The 19,035-nt window shown below is 40.6% G+C and overlaps 1 protein-coding gene across 2 annotated transcripts; it reads right to left on the reverse strand.

Annotated features, from left to right (window-relative positions):
• Positions 1-1,805: 1,805 nt before the first annotated feature.
• Positions 1,806-18,971, reverse strand: LOC124297182 (brefeldin A-inhibited guanine nucleotide-exchange protein 3). Of its 2 annotated transcripts, XM_046747933.1 has the most exons (23): positions 18,652-18,971; positions 18,449-18,582; positions 17,349-17,483; positions 17,052-17,217; positions 16,840-16,969; positions 16,405-16,674; positions 16,023-16,253; positions 15,712-15,939; positions 15,211-15,584; positions 14,932-15,116; positions 14,700-14,862; positions 14,302-14,610; positions 13,991-14,213; positions 13,671-13,835; positions 13,174-13,582; positions 12,837-13,049; positions 11,892-12,741; positions 11,488-11,620; positions 9,061-9,289; positions 5,691-5,917; positions 3,320-4,985; positions 3,096-3,191; positions 1,806-2,860 (listed from the first exon to the last, which is right to left on the reverse strand). In XM_046747933.1, exons 1-23 carry the CDS (start codon positions 18,734-18,736, stop codon positions 2,831-2,833), a joined length of 6,651 nt encoding a protein of 2,216 aa, XP_046603889.1. In that variant the 5' UTR covers positions 18,737-18,971; the 3' UTR covers positions 1,806-2,830. The 2 variants fall into 2 exon arrangements, with proteins under 2 accessions (XP_046603889.1, XP_046603881.1); XM_046747925.1 differs by having other exon boundaries at positions 1,806-3,191.
• Between the last annotated feature and the right edge of the window lie 64 nt (positions 18,972-19,035).

The raw sequence follows: 19,035 nt of genomic DNA on the forward strand, positions 1-19,035 counted from the left end.
TCAGCTTTTTACGATGAGCAGTGACACTCGCGGGCGACCGCAGACGCGCCGACAAATCCACCGGCTCAACTATCTGCACTACAGAGGTTTACGCTCTCCGAAGACGACGTCTCCCGGCCACGTTATACGTGGAAGACAACGACGGCGAAGACTTCGGAATTGCCTAGCAATAATAGTGCGGTAATTATTCCAACTGCAACGGGCCATTTCGAGGAGACGAGCTCGACGACCCCTCACCGAGGCCCGAAATTAGATTACAGTTCTGCGCAACTGATACAGGAAAATTCTGACGTTTTTCATAATTATTTTCAACGGAGCAGTGAGGAAAGTAAATAAAAAATAAGAGAAAAAAGAAATGAGAAACGAAGGTGAAAATAAGAAATGGGAAAGACGGCTACGGTGTTCTAGCCGGTAGTCGGTGGTTGATGATTGGGTGGTTCAATGCTCGTATCGGATTCCTTCGCGCTGCTTGAAACTTACACACAACGAAAATACAACCGATCAAATGTCCCTCAAGATTTTTTTTTTTTCATAGCCTAGCAACATACCTCTTCGTCGCCCTGCCGATATCGCTGTCCAGGAAGCGGTTGACAAAGTTACGACTTGCTGTAGCTAAGCTCAGAACTTGCGGCGAAGAAACCACAGACTACAGTTAAACGCAAAAAGCATAAATAAATATTACGAATAGAAGGAGGAGGGACACGGCTTGGGCTTGGGTTGAGAGTCGGGAGTCAGAATCTATGGAGCAGGTACTCGGAGAGCAAGGCACACTTTGTGACCACCGTTTTGTACGGTACGTTATAGAAAATACTTGCGCGCATCAAATATTACAACAACATCATACATAGTATTAAGGTTCGAAACCAAAGTTTGGATATTCAGAGAGTGACGTCACCCAAAATTTTTTTTCTCTTGACGTCATCGATCTGAAATCAGCTAGCGGAATTCCTCAGTCTGGAAACAACCGCGCAGTAGAGCGGACGTGTGAAAATCGCGCTCCGCAGATTTCGAGTACCGGGTTCGGTACCTCCTGGATCCTGCGCTTCATGCCCGCTACCTGGCGGAACTCGACTTCCAGGACAAGCACCTCGTGGTTCCTGCGCTCCAGTTCTGCTACCTGGTGAAACTCGACTTCCAGGACACGCGCTCCGTAGTTCTGGCTGGCCAGATCCTTGACCTGGTTACTTTTGACCTTCGATACTAATTTTCCGTGTTTTGGCTGTCCAGGTCCTCCACCTGGTGGATCTTGACATCCAGGAAAAGCGTTCCGTAGTTCTGGCTGTCCGGGTTCTTGACCTGGTGACTTTTGACCAAGCGCTGCGTAGTTTCCGCGCTCCAGGTCCGCTCCCTGGTGAAACTCGACTTCCAGAACAAGCGCTTCGTAGTTCTGGCTGTCCAGATCCTTGACCTGGTGACTTTCGACCTTCAGGATTAATTTTCCGTAAATTTGGCTGTCCAAGACCTCCACCTGGTGGATCTCGACCCCCAGGTCAAGCGCTCCGTGGTTTTGGCTGTCCAGGTCCTTGACCTGGTGACTTTTGACTTTCAGAACTAATTTTCAAGTTTACATGCTTGATTATTGAAAACGTCATGTTTTCTACTATCAAACGAATATGCATGCTTCAGATAAAGTTTTGAATCCCACAACTATGTCATATGGTAAAACACTGACAACTTAGTAAACGAGCGCACGAGCACAAAAACCAGTTACACTAGGCATCCGACGTTAATCCGGTTTTAAAGCTAGTTTATATTGAACATTGACAGAGGACGATGATGAGCAGTAAAACAAGCCAAAGCCTTTTTTTTTGTTGCATTTATTGTACAGTATATTTTATATTGTCTTGAGAGTACAATACTGGTAATATGCTCCGAAAAATAACATGTAAGTACATCTATTATATCCGAGGATTATTTTAGTACGTATATAGAGCGTTTTTTCTTTTAGATAGTATATACCTAATAATTGGCTTATCAACTCGGTATCCTCACTATGTCGTATTTATAATCATATTGCACATACGATACACGAAATCTGTTTTTTTAGTATGCATTGTTCTTATTTTATATTAAGATCTCTTTTCCCTTGTTTTGCGGTTAGAGGATACAAGTGTCAGAAAATACAACGGCAAAATACAATTTTAATTTGTGATCTTTTTTATTTGTAATAATATTTAAAAGTTCAACTGTAGACTTTGTGACATTGTATTATTGATAAAACTTTTCATTCAACTGATTAGCAACGACTCTAATATGGTATTGAAAATGGGATGGCCAATTTCTCAGAGGTCGGACTTGATCGGATTCGGAATTTAATGAAAAGTAAATGTATTGAGAAAAAAAAAACATCACTACTCGTACAAAAATAGGTAAACGAATCAAACTGAAAAAAAAATCATTCAACTGTGCTCAAATTAGAATCTCCACAACCGGGCAGAACGTGATATTAAAGTTCTCCCTAATTATACAAAATATACAAATCAGTTTAATCATAAATTGAAAAAATGACATAGCTATAGGAAACATGTAATACTGCGAGATCTACTGTCACAATTAAATTATAACAAATGATACGGAAACGACTAAACTATAATTATACACTTGTAAACAAAAACTATTACAATCTAGATTTGATAAAATTTCACCAATTGTATAAATGTCCCCATAAAACACAAGGGGTTTCAGGTACCTCATCCTGCAGCTCACCCATTCCTCATAACAACGCTAGCACTTATCTTTAAAAGTATAGACAGAAGATATAGATAGAAGGCAGCTAGAATCAAGTGATTGATGTCCCCACCATCCTAAGGAACATAACAAGCGTCAAGTATTACACCACTTTCGCTATAGAACCTGCGACCTAGATTTGAAAGAAAAAATAAAAATATGGCAATTGAAATGACAAGAATAATTTTGAAATTTATGCGTCTATGACCCGTTTCTTCCCTGTATAGAAAGCCTTGAACGGTAAGTTTTAAAGATTTAAAAAATCGCTGGTCTGCCTCTAGCGAGAGCGTCGTACATTAAAATTGATTGGATATCTGTTTTTAATTTGTTGAGAAGCCGTACAAGACCGCAATGCGATGAAATAATACCGCAAGATGCTGTTTGAGCGGAGGATCTGCAGCGTGTCGTGTTAAAATTTGGACGCCACCCACAAGGACCGGTAGCAAAGGTGCCAATTTCTCGTCCTGCGTTGGAAAGATAAATAATCCGTACACCATTACTTTGAGATGGACGATAGACTGGTCGAAAGTATCGTTCGATACTTCGTCCGGTTAAAACTGTTCTACCGAGGTAGAGAAAAATGAAAACTCACCGGTAACATGGAGGCCCACTGCAAGGCAGCGCTCAGAATCTCGGCCCAGGCTCTGCAGTGCGCTTCGCGATCCTTGAAGATGCTCTTCTTCCTCTGCAGCTCGACTTCGGGAGGAACGGGTGGCTGCTTCGCCTTTGTCTCCTCGGCAGTTTTATCGACGAGGAAAGGATTTGTGCGAAGTCCAAGCTTGCTACGCTTGTAAGCGTCGAGCAAAGCGGTCACTTTATCCTCTTCGACGGTCTTCACAGGCGAGCCGACACTCGATGTCTCGTCCTCCTCGAGACACGCGACTTTCGAGGTGTAAAGCTGCTGGGAACGATTGCTGGCCTTGGAAGACGACCGCGACTTCGGAGACTCCGAAACGGACTGCGAAGGTCTGACCCTGAGGGAATTCCCGGTTCTCCGATTGGCAGCCGAGGTCTTCCGGAGTTCCATGACCGACTGGGATCGCAGGGGTGGTGGCGAGCCTCGGATCCGCTCTTCGTCGCCGTCCCCAAATACGAACTTGAGGGAATTCTGCCTGGACAATGGCGTCGCTGCTGTTCCCATGAGACGAGAGACTGCCCGATCCTTGGAGCATTTACTCCCGCGGCTTTCGACCCCCCGAAAATCAAGGTGGTCCAATCTCGAGGGCGCAACCGAATTCGCCCGGTTCATAACATCGTCGTCATCCAATGTGTCGACGTAACCCTCCCGAGAACTTTCGCGGGATTGATCCAAGTAGAGAATTCGATCGTTGATCGACCCCAGCCGGGAAGCGGGTCGCGAATTCTCGTCATACGATTCCGGCTCCGATTCCGGTCCGGAATCCGTGGAGTACTCGACCGCCAAATCGGAGAGCCTGAAGGGCCTCGATTCGTTCTCGGCGAGTCCCAGCTCCTCCAGTCCGCTCTCGTCGTCGAGGTTTGGATTGTATATCTCGACCTCGTCGTCGGAAGAAGACGACGAACCCGTGTCTGCGTTTTCATGGATTCGGGGTACCGGCTCCACCGACAACTCGCTGCTTTCAGGCGCCGTGATCGAAGCCTCAACGATTCCGGATGCGCCTTGGAGTTTTTCCCCGCTGTTCCTGCGCTCCGACGTCTCCTTTCCCTTTATTTCTGGATAGTCGTCTGGCTGAGCGACCAAGAAGAAGACCGACTGACTGGCGAACTGATCAACTCGCGAGTGCTCTCCGTCCTTGTCGACGACAACCTCGACGTACATTTCGCACAAGTTGTCGAACGTCGTCTGCAGCTCTTTCAGGTACTTCGAAAGACTGGCGAACTTCTCCAGACTTTTTACGGTCTCATCCTCTGCAGTCGGTTCCACGGTTTCGCTGTCTTCCGAATTTCCTCTAAGAATCAGTTTCACTTTGTCAACGTCTGCTCCTGTTCTGGAAATCTCGTCCAGGCACAATTCGAACAGAGTTACAACTTTAATCGTCCAAGCAACACCGGCTTGCTGATACAAATTCGCTGCTTGATCGAGATTCGCCACCTTTTGTACCAGGAACTTGAGGCCGGGTCGGGAATCAAACTTCATCGCTGCCGCCTGTGACAAATCTAGAGCGGCCAGGAATGTGTCGATATGTGATGAATTCATGTATGGCAAGTATCCGGGTAAGGATTTTTCTGGGGTATCTGTTACCGACGATGCCGCCGGTTCTAAAATCACTTGCACCAGGCTAGAATCCAAACAAGACGTTACATTGGTTACCGTTCTTGTCCTTAAGTTTAGACTTATATTAGTAAACCGTCAGGGTGACGACAATTTTGCTCAAATAAAATTCATTCACTTTTCCCGTCAAAAAATTCAGAACTCCTTGTTATTTTTCTACGAAGCTTAGATAATTTTCGGTCTCTTTTATGACTAAAAGCTCCAGAAATTGTGCACCTTCAATACATGAATGTGAATTCAAAAACACCTAGTACTGCTTCCTTTTACGCAAATAATTATAAATTAAACAATACTATTCCTGAAAGTTAGGTTGGCTAAATTTACAAAGCACAGTTGAATTTTAAAAACAATTTATAAAGAAGTACGTTTTTTCATGTGATCTATCATAATTCCCTGACTTTTCCCGGTTTTCCCAAACTGTCGCCACCCTGAACATTAACAGCCTTATAATTACTTAACGATATCTTTTATTTTGATAATACAAACTAAGAGTATACCACTTTTTTCGAGGGTGTAATCGAGAAAAATTGGCCGATAAGAATATGGGACACCGCAATGAAGCAAACTCCGAATCGCCATAATTATTTTGACAACTGGTTAACGTCACAACGTTCTGAATCCCATTCTATTTGGCGAAAGTTTGAAATTCATACAAGAGCTCCAACCTCAAGGCAGTCTCCCATTTCTTTGACAGTCGCGGATCATCCCTCACCTAGGAATAAGCTGCCTAGTCCCATGGAGAAGAACGCTAGCTATGCAACGAAGCAGCATCTGATGGACCAAGAGGCCAACTACCAGGGCTTTTAGCTGGACCCTGACTATGTAAAGATCAGGATTGAGAGTAGTCGTAATCGACGGTGGATAAAGTAGAAAAACAAAGGACCTCTCGTCAGCCGTTGACGGAATTTCTTCGGACCGTTGTTCATCAAGCAGAAATACCTGAAATGGGAACCAAGGTTTTCTTTTGTGTAAAATCGTACCGCAAGAAAACGCTGCAATGATGGTGATGAAGGCGCGCACGCGCGTTCAAACAGTTCTATTGTAAAAACTGCTGTGTGTGATTAATATACGTACAAAGTAATTGTATCGTTACAACTATTAGGTAACGATATAGTAACTGTATTATACATAGGAAAAACACGTGCGATCTACGTAGCAGAAGCAATCCTAAGTGTAACATGTGAGAAATACTGTTAAATAGCCATGGTCTCAAGCCATGGATTTCAGCGGTGACGTACTATATAAAACAAATTGTGCAACTTGATGGTTGGGTCTATAAGGTAAATGGGTCCTTCGCTATATGTATAATGTAACGTATTCTAGACTGACATGCAAAATTTTCTGTGAGGCCATTCAACGTGACTGATGGAAGGCGAGAAAGCAGCACGAACGCTGAAAAAACTGGCCGATTTCGCATATCTGATTCAACAAAGAATCGTGATTATGGACAAAAATCATGATCCCAGAAACACTGGGATAGAAGTAACAAATGAACACTCGTGTGCGATGATTTCCTGGCGGTCAATCCAAACAGGCAGCTAATCGGCACTTCGGTTTTGGCAACTATAATCTCAAGTGTAAAATCACTATCTACCGTCAGCAAGAATGATGCCACTCCTTTTTTTATTCCTTTATATATTATATTATATAAAAACACGCCAACACTGCAAATCACAGTTAGTTCACGTGCCCACAGACAACTTTTGTTTGCCTCAACAGGTTCGCCTAGTCTGAAAACGGGCACTCCGCTACAAGGAAAATAGTAGAAAGTCTTATCTGCAATTAAAAAGAACGGCAAAGACTGCGCACAGATTAAAAAATTGCCAGTGAGCACGAAACTTCACAAACAAGATTTTCAAAATGGAAGATCGAAAAGATTGCAGATATGAAAGTAACACAAATGTGACAGTGGAATATAAAAAGGATATCAAACCAATGAACGAATAAGAGCAGTGACGATGAAGTGCCTTCTCAGCAAGCAATAAAAACGGGCAGCCATTCACCTCTGTATTTTTTCCTTTAACCATCAAAATCGAATGAAAAATTCACCAAGCGTAAGTTGAAATAAATGTATTCTATGTTTAACCACGGTACGTTTGATCCGAATTCACAATGTTAATGAAAATGATTTCAGAGTCAACTTTTGTCAGCATGGTAATACACGAGTATACAAGGACTTATATCAGTCTAGTTTTGCTAATTTTATCATTTCGAGAAACAAAAGGAGGTTCAGTCAACGTTTGTAAAATTGAATCCCTTGCGCAAAGACGTGTATCAAACGAAGGACCGAAAGACCAAACCGACCAGACTAATTTCATTCTGATTACTCAATACGTTCATTGTGAGAAAGAGTTGCTTTGGTAGCTGATTGAACGGGTAAAAGAACTAAAATCCATGACGTGAGTTACCGTAAATGGCTAGAGCCAGTGCGGCCCCATGTTCGTCGAAGTGTTAGTGTAATCTGGGGGTGTCGTGTGCTGTCTACAACCGGAGGCAGTTGTGTGGTTCAGTTGATTCGCTTGGTTCAGGTGGTTCAGGTGATTCAGTTGGTTCAGGTGGTTCAACAGTGTCGGCTCTATTCTGGTGTCATCGAAAGGCCCTGGTGGCAGAATCGCTGCGCTTTGCTTCCTGATGGCAGCCAGAGCCTCGCGCAGCTGGCTCACCTGAGCAGTCACATTAGACGGTCCACTCAAAATTATTCGTAAAAAAATTTTCACCAACGCGTGGCATACGAAAAAACAAATCGATGTCGATAAATTGCATCAAGAAATATGGGTGGAATAGCTACGGCATTGGACTGAAATCAAATTGAAATTGTGAAAAATTATACGCAAACTTTGAATGGACTTCTACGCTACAACGTCGTGGGATGACAAAATAATTCGGCCTCCCAAGCTTCAGATATACATACATTATAGGAGTATGTATATGTCTGGCAGGTATGTAATTACGTGTGTACAATATACCGCATGCCCTTATCACGATTCCGAGAGCATAATTTTTTCATTGGATCGAAACATTAAATGGCTGGCCGAATTGATTTGATGATTTAGTTTATATCCAGAATTTCGATTGGATGCTAGAAATTTGATCTGAAAATTGGACTTTCCGAATTAGATCATTTTACACTATCAGTATACTAACGGAAATCACCTGCGTAACATCTAAAAAACACAAGATAAAGTAAAAAAAAGTTTCACCACGCACAGACTTTTCGCAGTATTATAAAAAGTATATTTTAATTCTCGAATCGATTTACGGAGTATTTAGAATTCCTCGCAAGCGTATGAAAGTCTTGGCTTATCGGACGATTAGCCCAAGGCAATTGTTACGTGTGGATAGTACACTACACCGACTACATCTAAAGTAACACCGAGCCACAATCAAATCTCCGATTAAATTGACCCTTCACAAAAGTTCTGAATATGCGTTGATGCACAAATAATGTCATTAGCCTCAAGTTAGAGAAAATAAGGCTGCAAGAGTAGTAATTACGCGAGTAACAAATATAAAAAAATCCTGCACCACCGGAGGCGTACATGCCGGACTACCGGGGCAATAGGTAGATTACCAGCTCCTTATCACGCGAGTTTACACCGAGCTGTGGTCACCCTGGCGTATTCATATTCCTTGAATAAAAACAAAAAATAATTAGGTGTGATATGTGAGTGGCCATTAAATTACCCGCATCGACTTTCGTTGTAGACCCAAATATTCATAATCGGTCGAAAATGGAGTCAGTGATTAATTGCAAGTAGTAATTTCTCATCACGTGTCTTGAAGTGCTAAAGTGGAAAAGAATTCAAATTCAGTACATCCGATGTCGGTTAACGAACCTCCGTGGAACGGGAATACATCATCGGCGCAGAGAATACACGACAATAAATTCCTGCAATTCTAAAAATTGTTTAGTAAACTGGTGACTGGCGAGATTGATCAGCAGGTTCCCGAATTTGGCTGCCGGAAGACTATGGAATATTGAATGCAAAGTGATAAGGAATACTCTAAATCTAGCATTTCACAAAACACTCCTCACAATTAGCTAGATTTTTCTCTTAAAAGTTTCTTTCAAGCAAACAGACCTGGGCGGCAAGCTGACGAAGACGCTCCGATTCTTCCGGGGTGGCGTCGCGACGCGCGGCGACCTTGACCTGGGCCACATCCCCGTAGAAAGATTCGGAACGGGCGGAAAATGCCATGGTGAGCTGGTGGAGCTCCTGGAGGGAATTTGAGCACGCCCGGTAGCAGGCAACTCCGCATACCTCCCACTGTTCGGGTGTCAGCATCGGACCTCCGCTGACGAGCACGTGCCTGTGAAAATTCAAAGTAAAGATCTTCGAATGCGACGAATGATTGATTCAGACTCGTATGAGCGAAATACGTGAATTATATCGGTGAATTATTAGTCATCCTGAGATGCCGACGTCCGAAACGTTGCTACGCGCTTTAATTGATCATTAAGAGATATGTGCAGGCTCGGGTCGGTTTTCGACTCTTGCTTAATATACGTCACGACGTAACCAAAGTGCGCAAATCAGTATGGAAAACAACACAGTTAATGGTTCCGCGAAGACGGATTGACCCGCTTCAATGTCAGTCGTGTCGTTGACTGTGGGGAATTTCAAAGATCGAATAAAAACACCTGGAAAATTGATTTCTTTCGCGTTGTCAGTCTCGCGGATAGTGATATAAGGAAAAGAAACGTATTGAAATAAATTTGCAAATATGCAAAAGAACGCAAAGCTGTGCGCGCATAAGCTTCAACGCGATCGCGCGAAAAGAAACGGAAAGAACGAAAAGAGGAAAAAATTATAACGAACCGTATCCATTTACACGTATGAAGGAACCAAAGTGCAGAATATGCAAACTGCAGAACTTGAAATGATTTCAAGTTATTAAAAGGTCGTCGCAGGCGATTCGAATCTTTTATTGTTTATATTCTTTAAAAAAAGAGTGAAGACAAATACTGATATTTTGAATCGAAATGCTATTTTCATTGACCCCTTGTAATTAGGAGACGACCTAAATCACTTCTGGCCTGATTAACGAAAGAGTTCCGTGGCGGAGCTGAAACTGTTACACGCGATCAATGAAAACTGCGGTTTTTTTAATCCGTAGCTTACGAGTAGCATAATTACATTTTTTAGCCAGAGGAAGATCGTTAATCGATTAAGGACTTATACCTAGAGACCGAGATTTTTTCGTCCGCGTATAACCTGTGGCAGTTTTTAAATTCATATACCTACGCGTAAGGTTACACCGATACCCCGAGAAGGGATAGAATTACTACTGGATGTGTGGGGCGTTATAATATGGGGTAAATGTGTCCGGAGTTGAATGACTGTATGTGCGTACGTATCATATAGGCAGACACTTGGCTGCATGCGGCGTGCGATCGGCGCACATCTCGTCACGCGTGTTTAGATGAATACGTGTATATGTTGTGTATACACACATTTATTGCGTACAAAATCGGCTTGGTAAAGATTTGCCTGTGTGCAACGATCAGCCGCGGGGTATTGAGTTCCCCGGCTGCCTTATTCTATCCGACAGCCTGTCAAGCTTCGTTATTATCTTACACACTTCGTTGCAGAAATGAGATTTTATAATTATTTACCCGCTTTGCCCTGCAGTGACACACGGCGTCGTTACGCGCCCCGATACGTGGAAACTTCCGTGCAGCCCAACAATCGGAAAAGAATAGAAACGGAACGATTAGCAGAATTATGAATCCCATTTCTTTAAGTTTCCGAATTAAGCATGAGTTATTCCAATGAGACACTATTATCGAATACGCTTTAATCTGTTTATTCGTTTCTATTCGATTTTATCTGTTCTTTCCTATCTCGTCATATTCGCGACAATGCCACCTCCAATAGGTTGTTCGTTTCAATTATTTATTTAGAATCAGGGATGGCAATTATCAATCCGATTCAATTTTTTCTATCCGAATTAATTCTTTTCAAAGAATACGAAACATCCGTTTGGATAAAGAAATCGGAATACATCGTATTGAAATTCTCGATCCGTTTCTATTCTTTTCCGATTGTTGGGAGTCCTCAGCCAAAGGTGCAAAACGTGTTATTCTACTTTCAAAATACCCACTCAATTTCAGAGTATTGAACTGACATGTTTGTTTCTTTTTTTCTTACTGTTATTTTTCATCTCTTCTCTCGCGATGCTCGGACGCGTTTTATCTAATATCTGCACGTTCAACGTTTACTCAGAACATGGATATTAGGAAAAATTGTACAAACAATGATCTGATCAATGCTCTTCGGTGTAAATACGAATGCGCGCATTCTCTGTGTTTTTTAGAAATTCGCAAATAAAAGCCGTGAAGATGTATTGGCAAGGAAGCATTAACAGGTTCAAAATTTATCCTTCAGAATGCTTGTCTAAACGTAAACTCCGGAATATGTAACAATATTGTATATGATTGAACATTGTACACGGGTAAAATATCAATTCGCCGATTTCTAAGCTATGAAAAATCATGAAGTACTCACCTGATGCAAGCGCATCCCAATCTCGCTATACTCTCTGTGGGCTGCACCACACACTCTGCCATCACGAGCAGAAGTTGTTTCAGCATCAATGTGGTAGCTGGTAAAAACGTTTCGTTCCGAACGACTTCAGGTCCTAAAATTTTATACATTCAGTTATCCATTAAAAGAATCGGATCACATTTAACTGAATATAGTCTACTTGATTAGAACTTTTTCTGAACAGAATTGCATTGAACCGATGAAAATAAAATGCCTAAACAAAAATTAAAAAAATACGCAAAACGTTTAAAATGAATAAGCTTAAATGCTAACCGCTATCACGGATCAAATATAGTTTGGGATACAAGTAATAAAATTTTTTATTTCCAACCTAATGCTCAGATGACTGAAGCGTAAACAAATACCTTGCAAATGAGTGAGATAATCCACAACCAAGTCAGTTGTTAATCCACAACACTGTTTGAAATTAGGTGCAAAATTGTCCCAGCCACGAAAAATCTTCGATGTTTTTCTCAGCCAATTCTGAACCATTGGTAGTAGCAGATGATTGACGCAGTATAATCCGAAATCAGGTCCTGGGATATTTAGTATGTCTCGCAACAAGTGGAATAACGTTTCCAACGTATGCGGCTGGTACTTGCGTGGACAGATCATGGTAGCACTAGCGAGCCCTTCAATGAGCAAATACCAAACCCTTAGTATTCCGCTTGGTTTATCCAAGTTTTGTAACGTAGTAAGAACACCGTCCGTAGTTGATAAAACTTTGTAAGACATTTCTTGGATAGTTTCGTGAGGAGGGTCACCGTTTTGAGCAAAGGTCGTTAGTTCCAGATTCGGAATGACCGCATCAACATATTGTGGTATTGTTGAAACTTGGATTCTTTGTGCTGAATGGAATATCGGGCATGCAGGCATACAGTACATTGATGCTAAAATGTCGCTGCAGCTTAAAAGGTACTTCAAGCTTTCGACGCAGAGTTGCATTTTCTTTGATTCTGTTTCTTCCTCAATTCCGTTATCACTAGGACCTCTGACATGTCGCAGTAAGCATAATATGCAGTCTAGAGCCGCATTCGCAAACACCAGAGTATTGTCAGTTGACAGAAATACTCTAAACACTTCAAGGAGGGGCTCTGATTCTATAGACTCTGAATTCCCAACTGAAGCGACCCTCAAAGCTCCAAACAGAGGACGCCACCCTGAGCGAATTTCTGTTCGATTCGTTTCGACGAACTCACAAATGCAGCTCACAATCTGTGATACATATTGATTAATTGCCGTTATTTGATCATAATCTCAGTACGTAGGTACCATAAATAAATGACTTGGTACTGAAGTTCTCAACCCACCTGATCTTGTACATCGCCGTCACATAATTCTAAGCAAAGTAAATTTTCAAAGGGCTTGAAGAGAGCCTCATTAAAATGAAAGTGTGGTAGTTCGATCTGTTCATTCAATAACGCGGCGACCGAGTCGTGTATGCATTGTACAGCTTTTTTAGAAATTGCGCGATCCTTGTGGCAAGCAGCTTCCATAAAATGAGGCCCCAGGATGCTCCATACCTAAAAAAAGATAGATAAGTACATAGATAGATAGTATTTATCTATACAAACTTGCACTTGTAAAGATTCATCATTTTTCTACACCTCAACTTGGAAATTTTAGACAGACAAAAACCATGCTTACCCTCATGATATGGATTAATGGTCGGCCACTCCTGACGCACTTTAACATCACTGCTCCTAGTCTTGTCAAAAGTAGCACATTCAAATCATTTTCTCTTGGTTTAGTTCGCCGCCACCAGAGCCGTTTATTCTCTTTCGATCCATTTGTCGTCTTAAACAATTGCGCTTGACTCGCTTTACATAGAGCATTCAAAAATGAGCACAGTGCTCTCAAATTCAACTTTAATGCAGCATCTTCGAAAAGTCTATCAACTAACTGTGATAACACGCAAATTATTTTAGCTGCATAATCAGCAGGCAGAATGCCATTGAAATGGTTATCGGCATTAGATTCCTGTATAATTTCAGGGATGGAATCTGTTGTCACGTTCTGATTGTATGGAGTTGAAAGGAAACTGTATACGTCAACACTGAAAAAATTACAGCATTAAAATTTACACATTTTGTACAGTTGACTTTTAATCAAATGTTCATAATAATTGTAGTATTGTAACGCACCAAGTTTCATCTTCATCTGTTAGATTAAAACTAAGATTAAGTCTTTCTTGGGTTGTTTTATTTTCTCCTATATTAGTATCTTTCTTCTGCAATGCCTTTGGTAAACTGTGATTTTGAGTTTTGCTAAAGAATCCGTGCTCCAATTTGCATACGTACAAACAACATCTGAAACGGAAGAAACCACTCCATAAAACCAACTCATTCTCACATGTCATATGTAACGAATTATTGCGTACTATATTTTGTGCCCTCCGAAAATATTAACATTCAAATCAAAATTTTTAGATTCCATGATAATTAAAAATAATTGAAGCACTTACATAAAAACATGTGGCCAACAATCACTACTATGACTTCCTAACTCAAGACCTCTGGCTAGGAGAACTTCCATACTCAGTGCATGGGACGTATGTAAGTTAGCTCCTCTATTTTGTAACTTAAGTCTAAGAACATCTTTTGTCCGTCTTAATTTTGATGTAGACTGTTCGCTACAGGATGCCTTAGCAAGGAGAGAGAAAATGGAACCACAACGATTCTGGAGGCCTGGAAAAATATGAAGAATCCTGTATGACTGATCAATCGCAATCAGGTATGGAAGCAGCAGAGCTGCAAATTTGCATACAATCTATACCTAAAATATTACTCAACGTTGCAGCTTTATGCAATCCCTCAAGTGCCATCACAACTGTATCTTTCACTCCTCTTCTTCCACCTTCTCTATTAAGAATCCCTTTGGAATTTTCTTCATTCGATGGATTAAGACCTGCCGTTAAAACAGTCATCATGCTCCCCCAGCAGCAAGTAAGTACTCGGCGTGATAGTTTGGCTCCTGCCTCTGCTTCTGGTGAAGGTTCGATGTGTGATGGTTGAGCTCTTTCTAGTCGGCGGTAGTCTGACAAAAGTTGACCGCTCTGAAGAGTACTGCCCAGGCCGTCGATATCTGAAAAATATTTGATCAAGCACAATAGTTATTTTATGTCTAGAAAAAGCTCTTCGTTCCCCTCTTTTACATATTTCGCAAAGTCTTACCGGTTAGTACATTCACAAGCGCATTATTCTCTTTTGTATTTGGATTATATCCGCATTTTTCTAGAAGATTACATGCCAAAACTTGTTGATACAGTTCAGATAGCCATGTGGCTGAAAGATATACCAGTACACCAGAGCCATGAACTTCCTCGACAAATTGCTCCTTTAAATTCATTGAGTTTTATTATTTTTGGTGATTTACAAAAAATGGTCTCAATGTTAAGAGACATACCTCACTGATCGGTACTTGTCGAGTATCGTCGTTGTAATAATTTATTTTGATCAACTTCAAGTTCAACAGCAGTGCGGCATAAGTTGCCAAATAAATTCCATCAGCGTTCATTATAGTTATCAGGGCACATGTATCTACGCTGGTGTCTCCCTGAGCTTGTAATTTTTGTTGCTCTGCAAAAACCCCTGCGTAAAAAATGAATGAGAGGTATGTATCCTATGCAACAACTGTCAAATGTTGAAGTTTTAGAACTAGAGTGTATGTTACAGAAAATTTCACCTTGGCAGTATTCAGAAGCAAAAGATTGAAAGGCTTCGTCAACCTGAATATTACTCCTCAGAGTTGATACCATTGGAATCAAATCTGATATAATAGTCTTTGCAAACAATCTCGCATTATGCCTTTCAACATCGACATTGCACTCTTCGGCAATCTGTCTTCCGACATGCAGGCACTTTGGCAACTTTTCTAATCTCAATCTTTGCTTCTCATTTTCTAACGAATAATCATTCTCATCTAAACTGTTCTCTTCATTTATGTCTGATTCGTTTTGTGGACCTTCTGTGTCTGACGAATCACCGTTCTCAGAGAGCCCATGACCAGACGAATCTGACTCAGAGTTATTAGCTTTTTTCATAAGCTCTAGTTGTTCGCTATATAATGAAAATATATTCCACATTATATTCGGAAGTGTATAAGTAACTAATTGATTAATGGTTATTAACGAATGATCATCGAAGAATAAATTGATCTCCATTTAGTGCCCGTGAATTCCCTTACCGATAAGTTTTTGGCAGCCTAGCCATACTCTGGTAAGTTAACGGACCTTGATAGTTACAGCTATCAAGATCTTCGTAAAGACTATTGATTGTACAAGTGTAATCATGACTGATAGCTTTTCCTTCACAAAGCTCCTGCAATGCAGATAGCATAGCAGCAACACAGGAAACAGAGGCATGAAGTACCAACGGCCCAGCTGTTGTGGATTCTTCTATTGAATCCATAACTCTGGAAGATGAATAATGATATAAAATAAATGTAACTAATCTTTGGCCGAATTGAAGATCGTCGGTTAAAAGTTGAAAACCTACAGTCGCATTAATGCCATGTCGCTTTGTTGACTTCCTTTTTCATCTTCAACCAGCAAAGGTCCTGCAAAATCTACCATTCTACTCGGACTACGCAACAACTCCCGAAGTGCTTTTAAAGGTTCTATTCTGTGTTGTGGTGGTGGGTATAGTAACATTCTGTGAAATACTGATTCCAGTACCGGGCGAAGCGACCCAACACAACCAACCAAACGGACCAATTCTGTTCCGATACTGAAATTTGTAAATTAAATTATTACACTAAATTTTCATAGGTATATTCCAAATATGTTATATAAAACGCCATAAAGTATATCTAATCAGTGCGGAATTACTTTTTTCGACACACTTTGAGCCAAGTTTGTTTGCCACTGTAATATCATACCTATAAACAGTTTTAGCCTGATGGCTGTCAAAACTCAAAGCTGTTGCTAAGTAGCCTGACCCTCTACCAACTTCCGTATCTTTTCCTTCCCTGGATATAAATGTTTTGTCAACTCTTGGAGTACCCAGAAAAGCTATGAGCGCAGGGCAAAACTTTTGCCACAAGAATGTCGTGAAGTGCGCATTAGTATGGATTTTCTGCGGAAGAGATGATATCAATGTGTGCAAGCATTCTAGAAGAAACACAACTGTTGTTCCATTACGGCCGTTTCTGGAATAATGATTGAAAAATATTAGATTAAACTTGACTTTGCAGTAATAAGTGCGCATTTTAATACTGCGGTGACGTTGTTCGAAGAATATTAAAATGAATTTTTTTTTTTCTACAGAAGTTCAACTGTAAATGTTTCGTTTGATTTCTTTCAGCAATACGTACGTTTGAGCTTCATCTAATTTGCTACAGATATATTGTAGTATAGGTATCGCCTCATTAAAACAAGATACCCCTCTTTCATGAATATTCTTATTCTTCTTGGCATTCTCGTCCATTTCTTGACATTCTTCATCTGTAATAAAAATATTTAGTAGTCAAAATTTGTGGTATATACTAAACTACATCCTAAGCAATTAAATATCTGTTCATATTGCCTAGAAATAAGCAGAAGGATCGAAGAGTTTGGCTGGTAGCTGCCTGTGCCGCAGTTCTAACTGCTTGGTTTCCATTTTCAAAGGCCTCGCTACAAGTTGTTAGTACAGCAATAATGAGACGACCATTCATTGTCCAATATGAAGAACATGCAACTTGCAGTAGCACCTAGGAAAAATTTTACGAATAACATCAATAATAATATTAATGACTTGATTGGTTTAAAATGAATCACAGGTAAAAACAGCCTAGACTGTATTTGCTCTTCATTTCTGTTTTCAATTTTACAACTAACTTACTTTTAGCATGTCTGTCTGTGCATCGTCTGACTGGGATAATATGGAACTCATAGTATGGAGCATTTGAGCTGGAAGCCACAAAGAATCATCCTCCGGCTCATAAGGAGACTGAAATCTATCGTCCCTCAGCATTTTCTGCCATAAGACATAAATGAACATTAATTGCATATAACCACTTATATCTATAAGAAATTATTCTATTCAATTTCAATGAGAAACAAAAAGTCTGTTTGAATAATCCTGAAAAAATAACTCATTGAAGCGAATAAGTATAAATTATCTTAGAAACATTTAATGTCAAATTTAACACTATATATTAGTCGATTAAAAAAACGACATGAGCAAATAAGTGAAACATAAGCAGAGTGCTTAATATGTCAGTAAAAATATGTTATATATTGTGTAATCAGTGTCGAAACCGTTACCAAAAAACTTAGAGCTTCTCCCATTGCAATAAAAATCATTTGGCATGAGCTTCAAATTTGCAGTATATATTCAAAACGCTGTCATAACAGGAGAAAGAGACTGAAATCAAAAAAATAGTTTCCTATTTCTTATTGATCAACTTTCACTGTATAACAGGTCTGAAATTGCAAGGAGACATGTAAAAACAATCAATTGGTATGCAAAAACTACTGTCTGAATATCGATTGGTAACTTGCTAAATAACACAGCTCTGAATGAGTTTCTAAATCTAGTCAAGCTGCTCAAAGTATTTTACAAAAAATCATGAATTCTGAAAACAAAAATTTGTGGCACAATGATCTAATTTTAACGTTAATTATATTCTTGGAACAATTTTTTTCAGTTAAAGTATAGTTTCACTTCGACATATAATTTAAATATTTTTATACAGTTATCGTCAAAACAGTAATTAGTAGAAAAAATTAGTCAGCGTCAGAAATGCGAATGAGTGCAAGCTGTGTAGCATAGTGAGTATCATATGGTGAAAGCACTATCAGTAATTGTACCACCCAGGATGTGGTTATTGCAAATACGAGGGTGTTACACAGTGAGAGTGAGGCAATGTACGAGCGATAAGGAAAGCTGGCGAAATAAAGCGAACAGCTGTGAATATCGGGATCATTAGAATGCATTACATGTAGGCCAGCAAGACCAAAGGCGACAAATTTGCTTCTCCTTGTTTCGAGAGCGAGCTGACAGGTGTGGAGGCATTTCGCCCGCAGTTCGTGCGGGGGATCCCGCAATAGACCTTGCTGCTTGTCTAGGAAATCTGTGGGAGAAAATAAGTGAGTGAAGAATCAAAAAATGGATAAGATAAGATGTTCAATGTTTAGCTCACCATGTGCCTCTTGCGCCGATTTACGTATGTTTGGTAATTTCGCGTGCGAAGCCTCCTTGACGATCTGCAGCAGGAGGTCCTCCATGACAGAACCATGCAACAAATCGATAAAGCGAGTACAGAACCCGGAGACGAGATAAAAATGTCCTACGAGTCCAGAATAAACTCGGAACAACGCGGCGTAGTCATTTCGATATGAGAATTATATTATTTACTTAAAATCTTGTCTAATAATGGATTATATTCGAGAACTATCGCGAGTGTTCTGCTTTTGATATTTCTCAAATTTTCCGCTGCACGCTCGTCCACTCAGCAGCGCCGCTGTGATCGCCATTGCAGGTTTGATATCTTTGACCAATTGTATTACAGAACGCCCACTTCGTC

This window comes from Neodiprion virginianus, chromosome 1 (genome assembly GCF_021901495.1).
Source record: "Neodiprion virginianus isolate iyNeoVirg1 chromosome 1, iyNeoVirg1.1, whole genome shotgun sequence".
NCBI classification, from domain to species: Eukaryota; Metazoa; Arthropoda; class Insecta; order Hymenoptera; family Diprionidae; genus Neodiprion; species Neodiprion virginianus.

Coding starts and splice junctions, on each gene's coding strand:
- LOC124297182 (XM_046747925.1), bottom strand. CDS start 18,736: ATGGAGGACCTCCTGCTGCAGATCGTCAAGGAGGCTTCGCACGCGAAA. Junction 18,583..18,651: donor ATCGGCGCAAGAGGCACATG/GTGAGCTAAACA, acceptor TTTCTCCCACAG/ATTTCCTAGACAAGCAGCAA. Junction 9,290..11,487: donor TTGGGATGCGCTTGCATCAG/GTGAGTACTTCA, acceptor GAATTTTCACAG/GCACGTGCTCGTCAGCGGAG.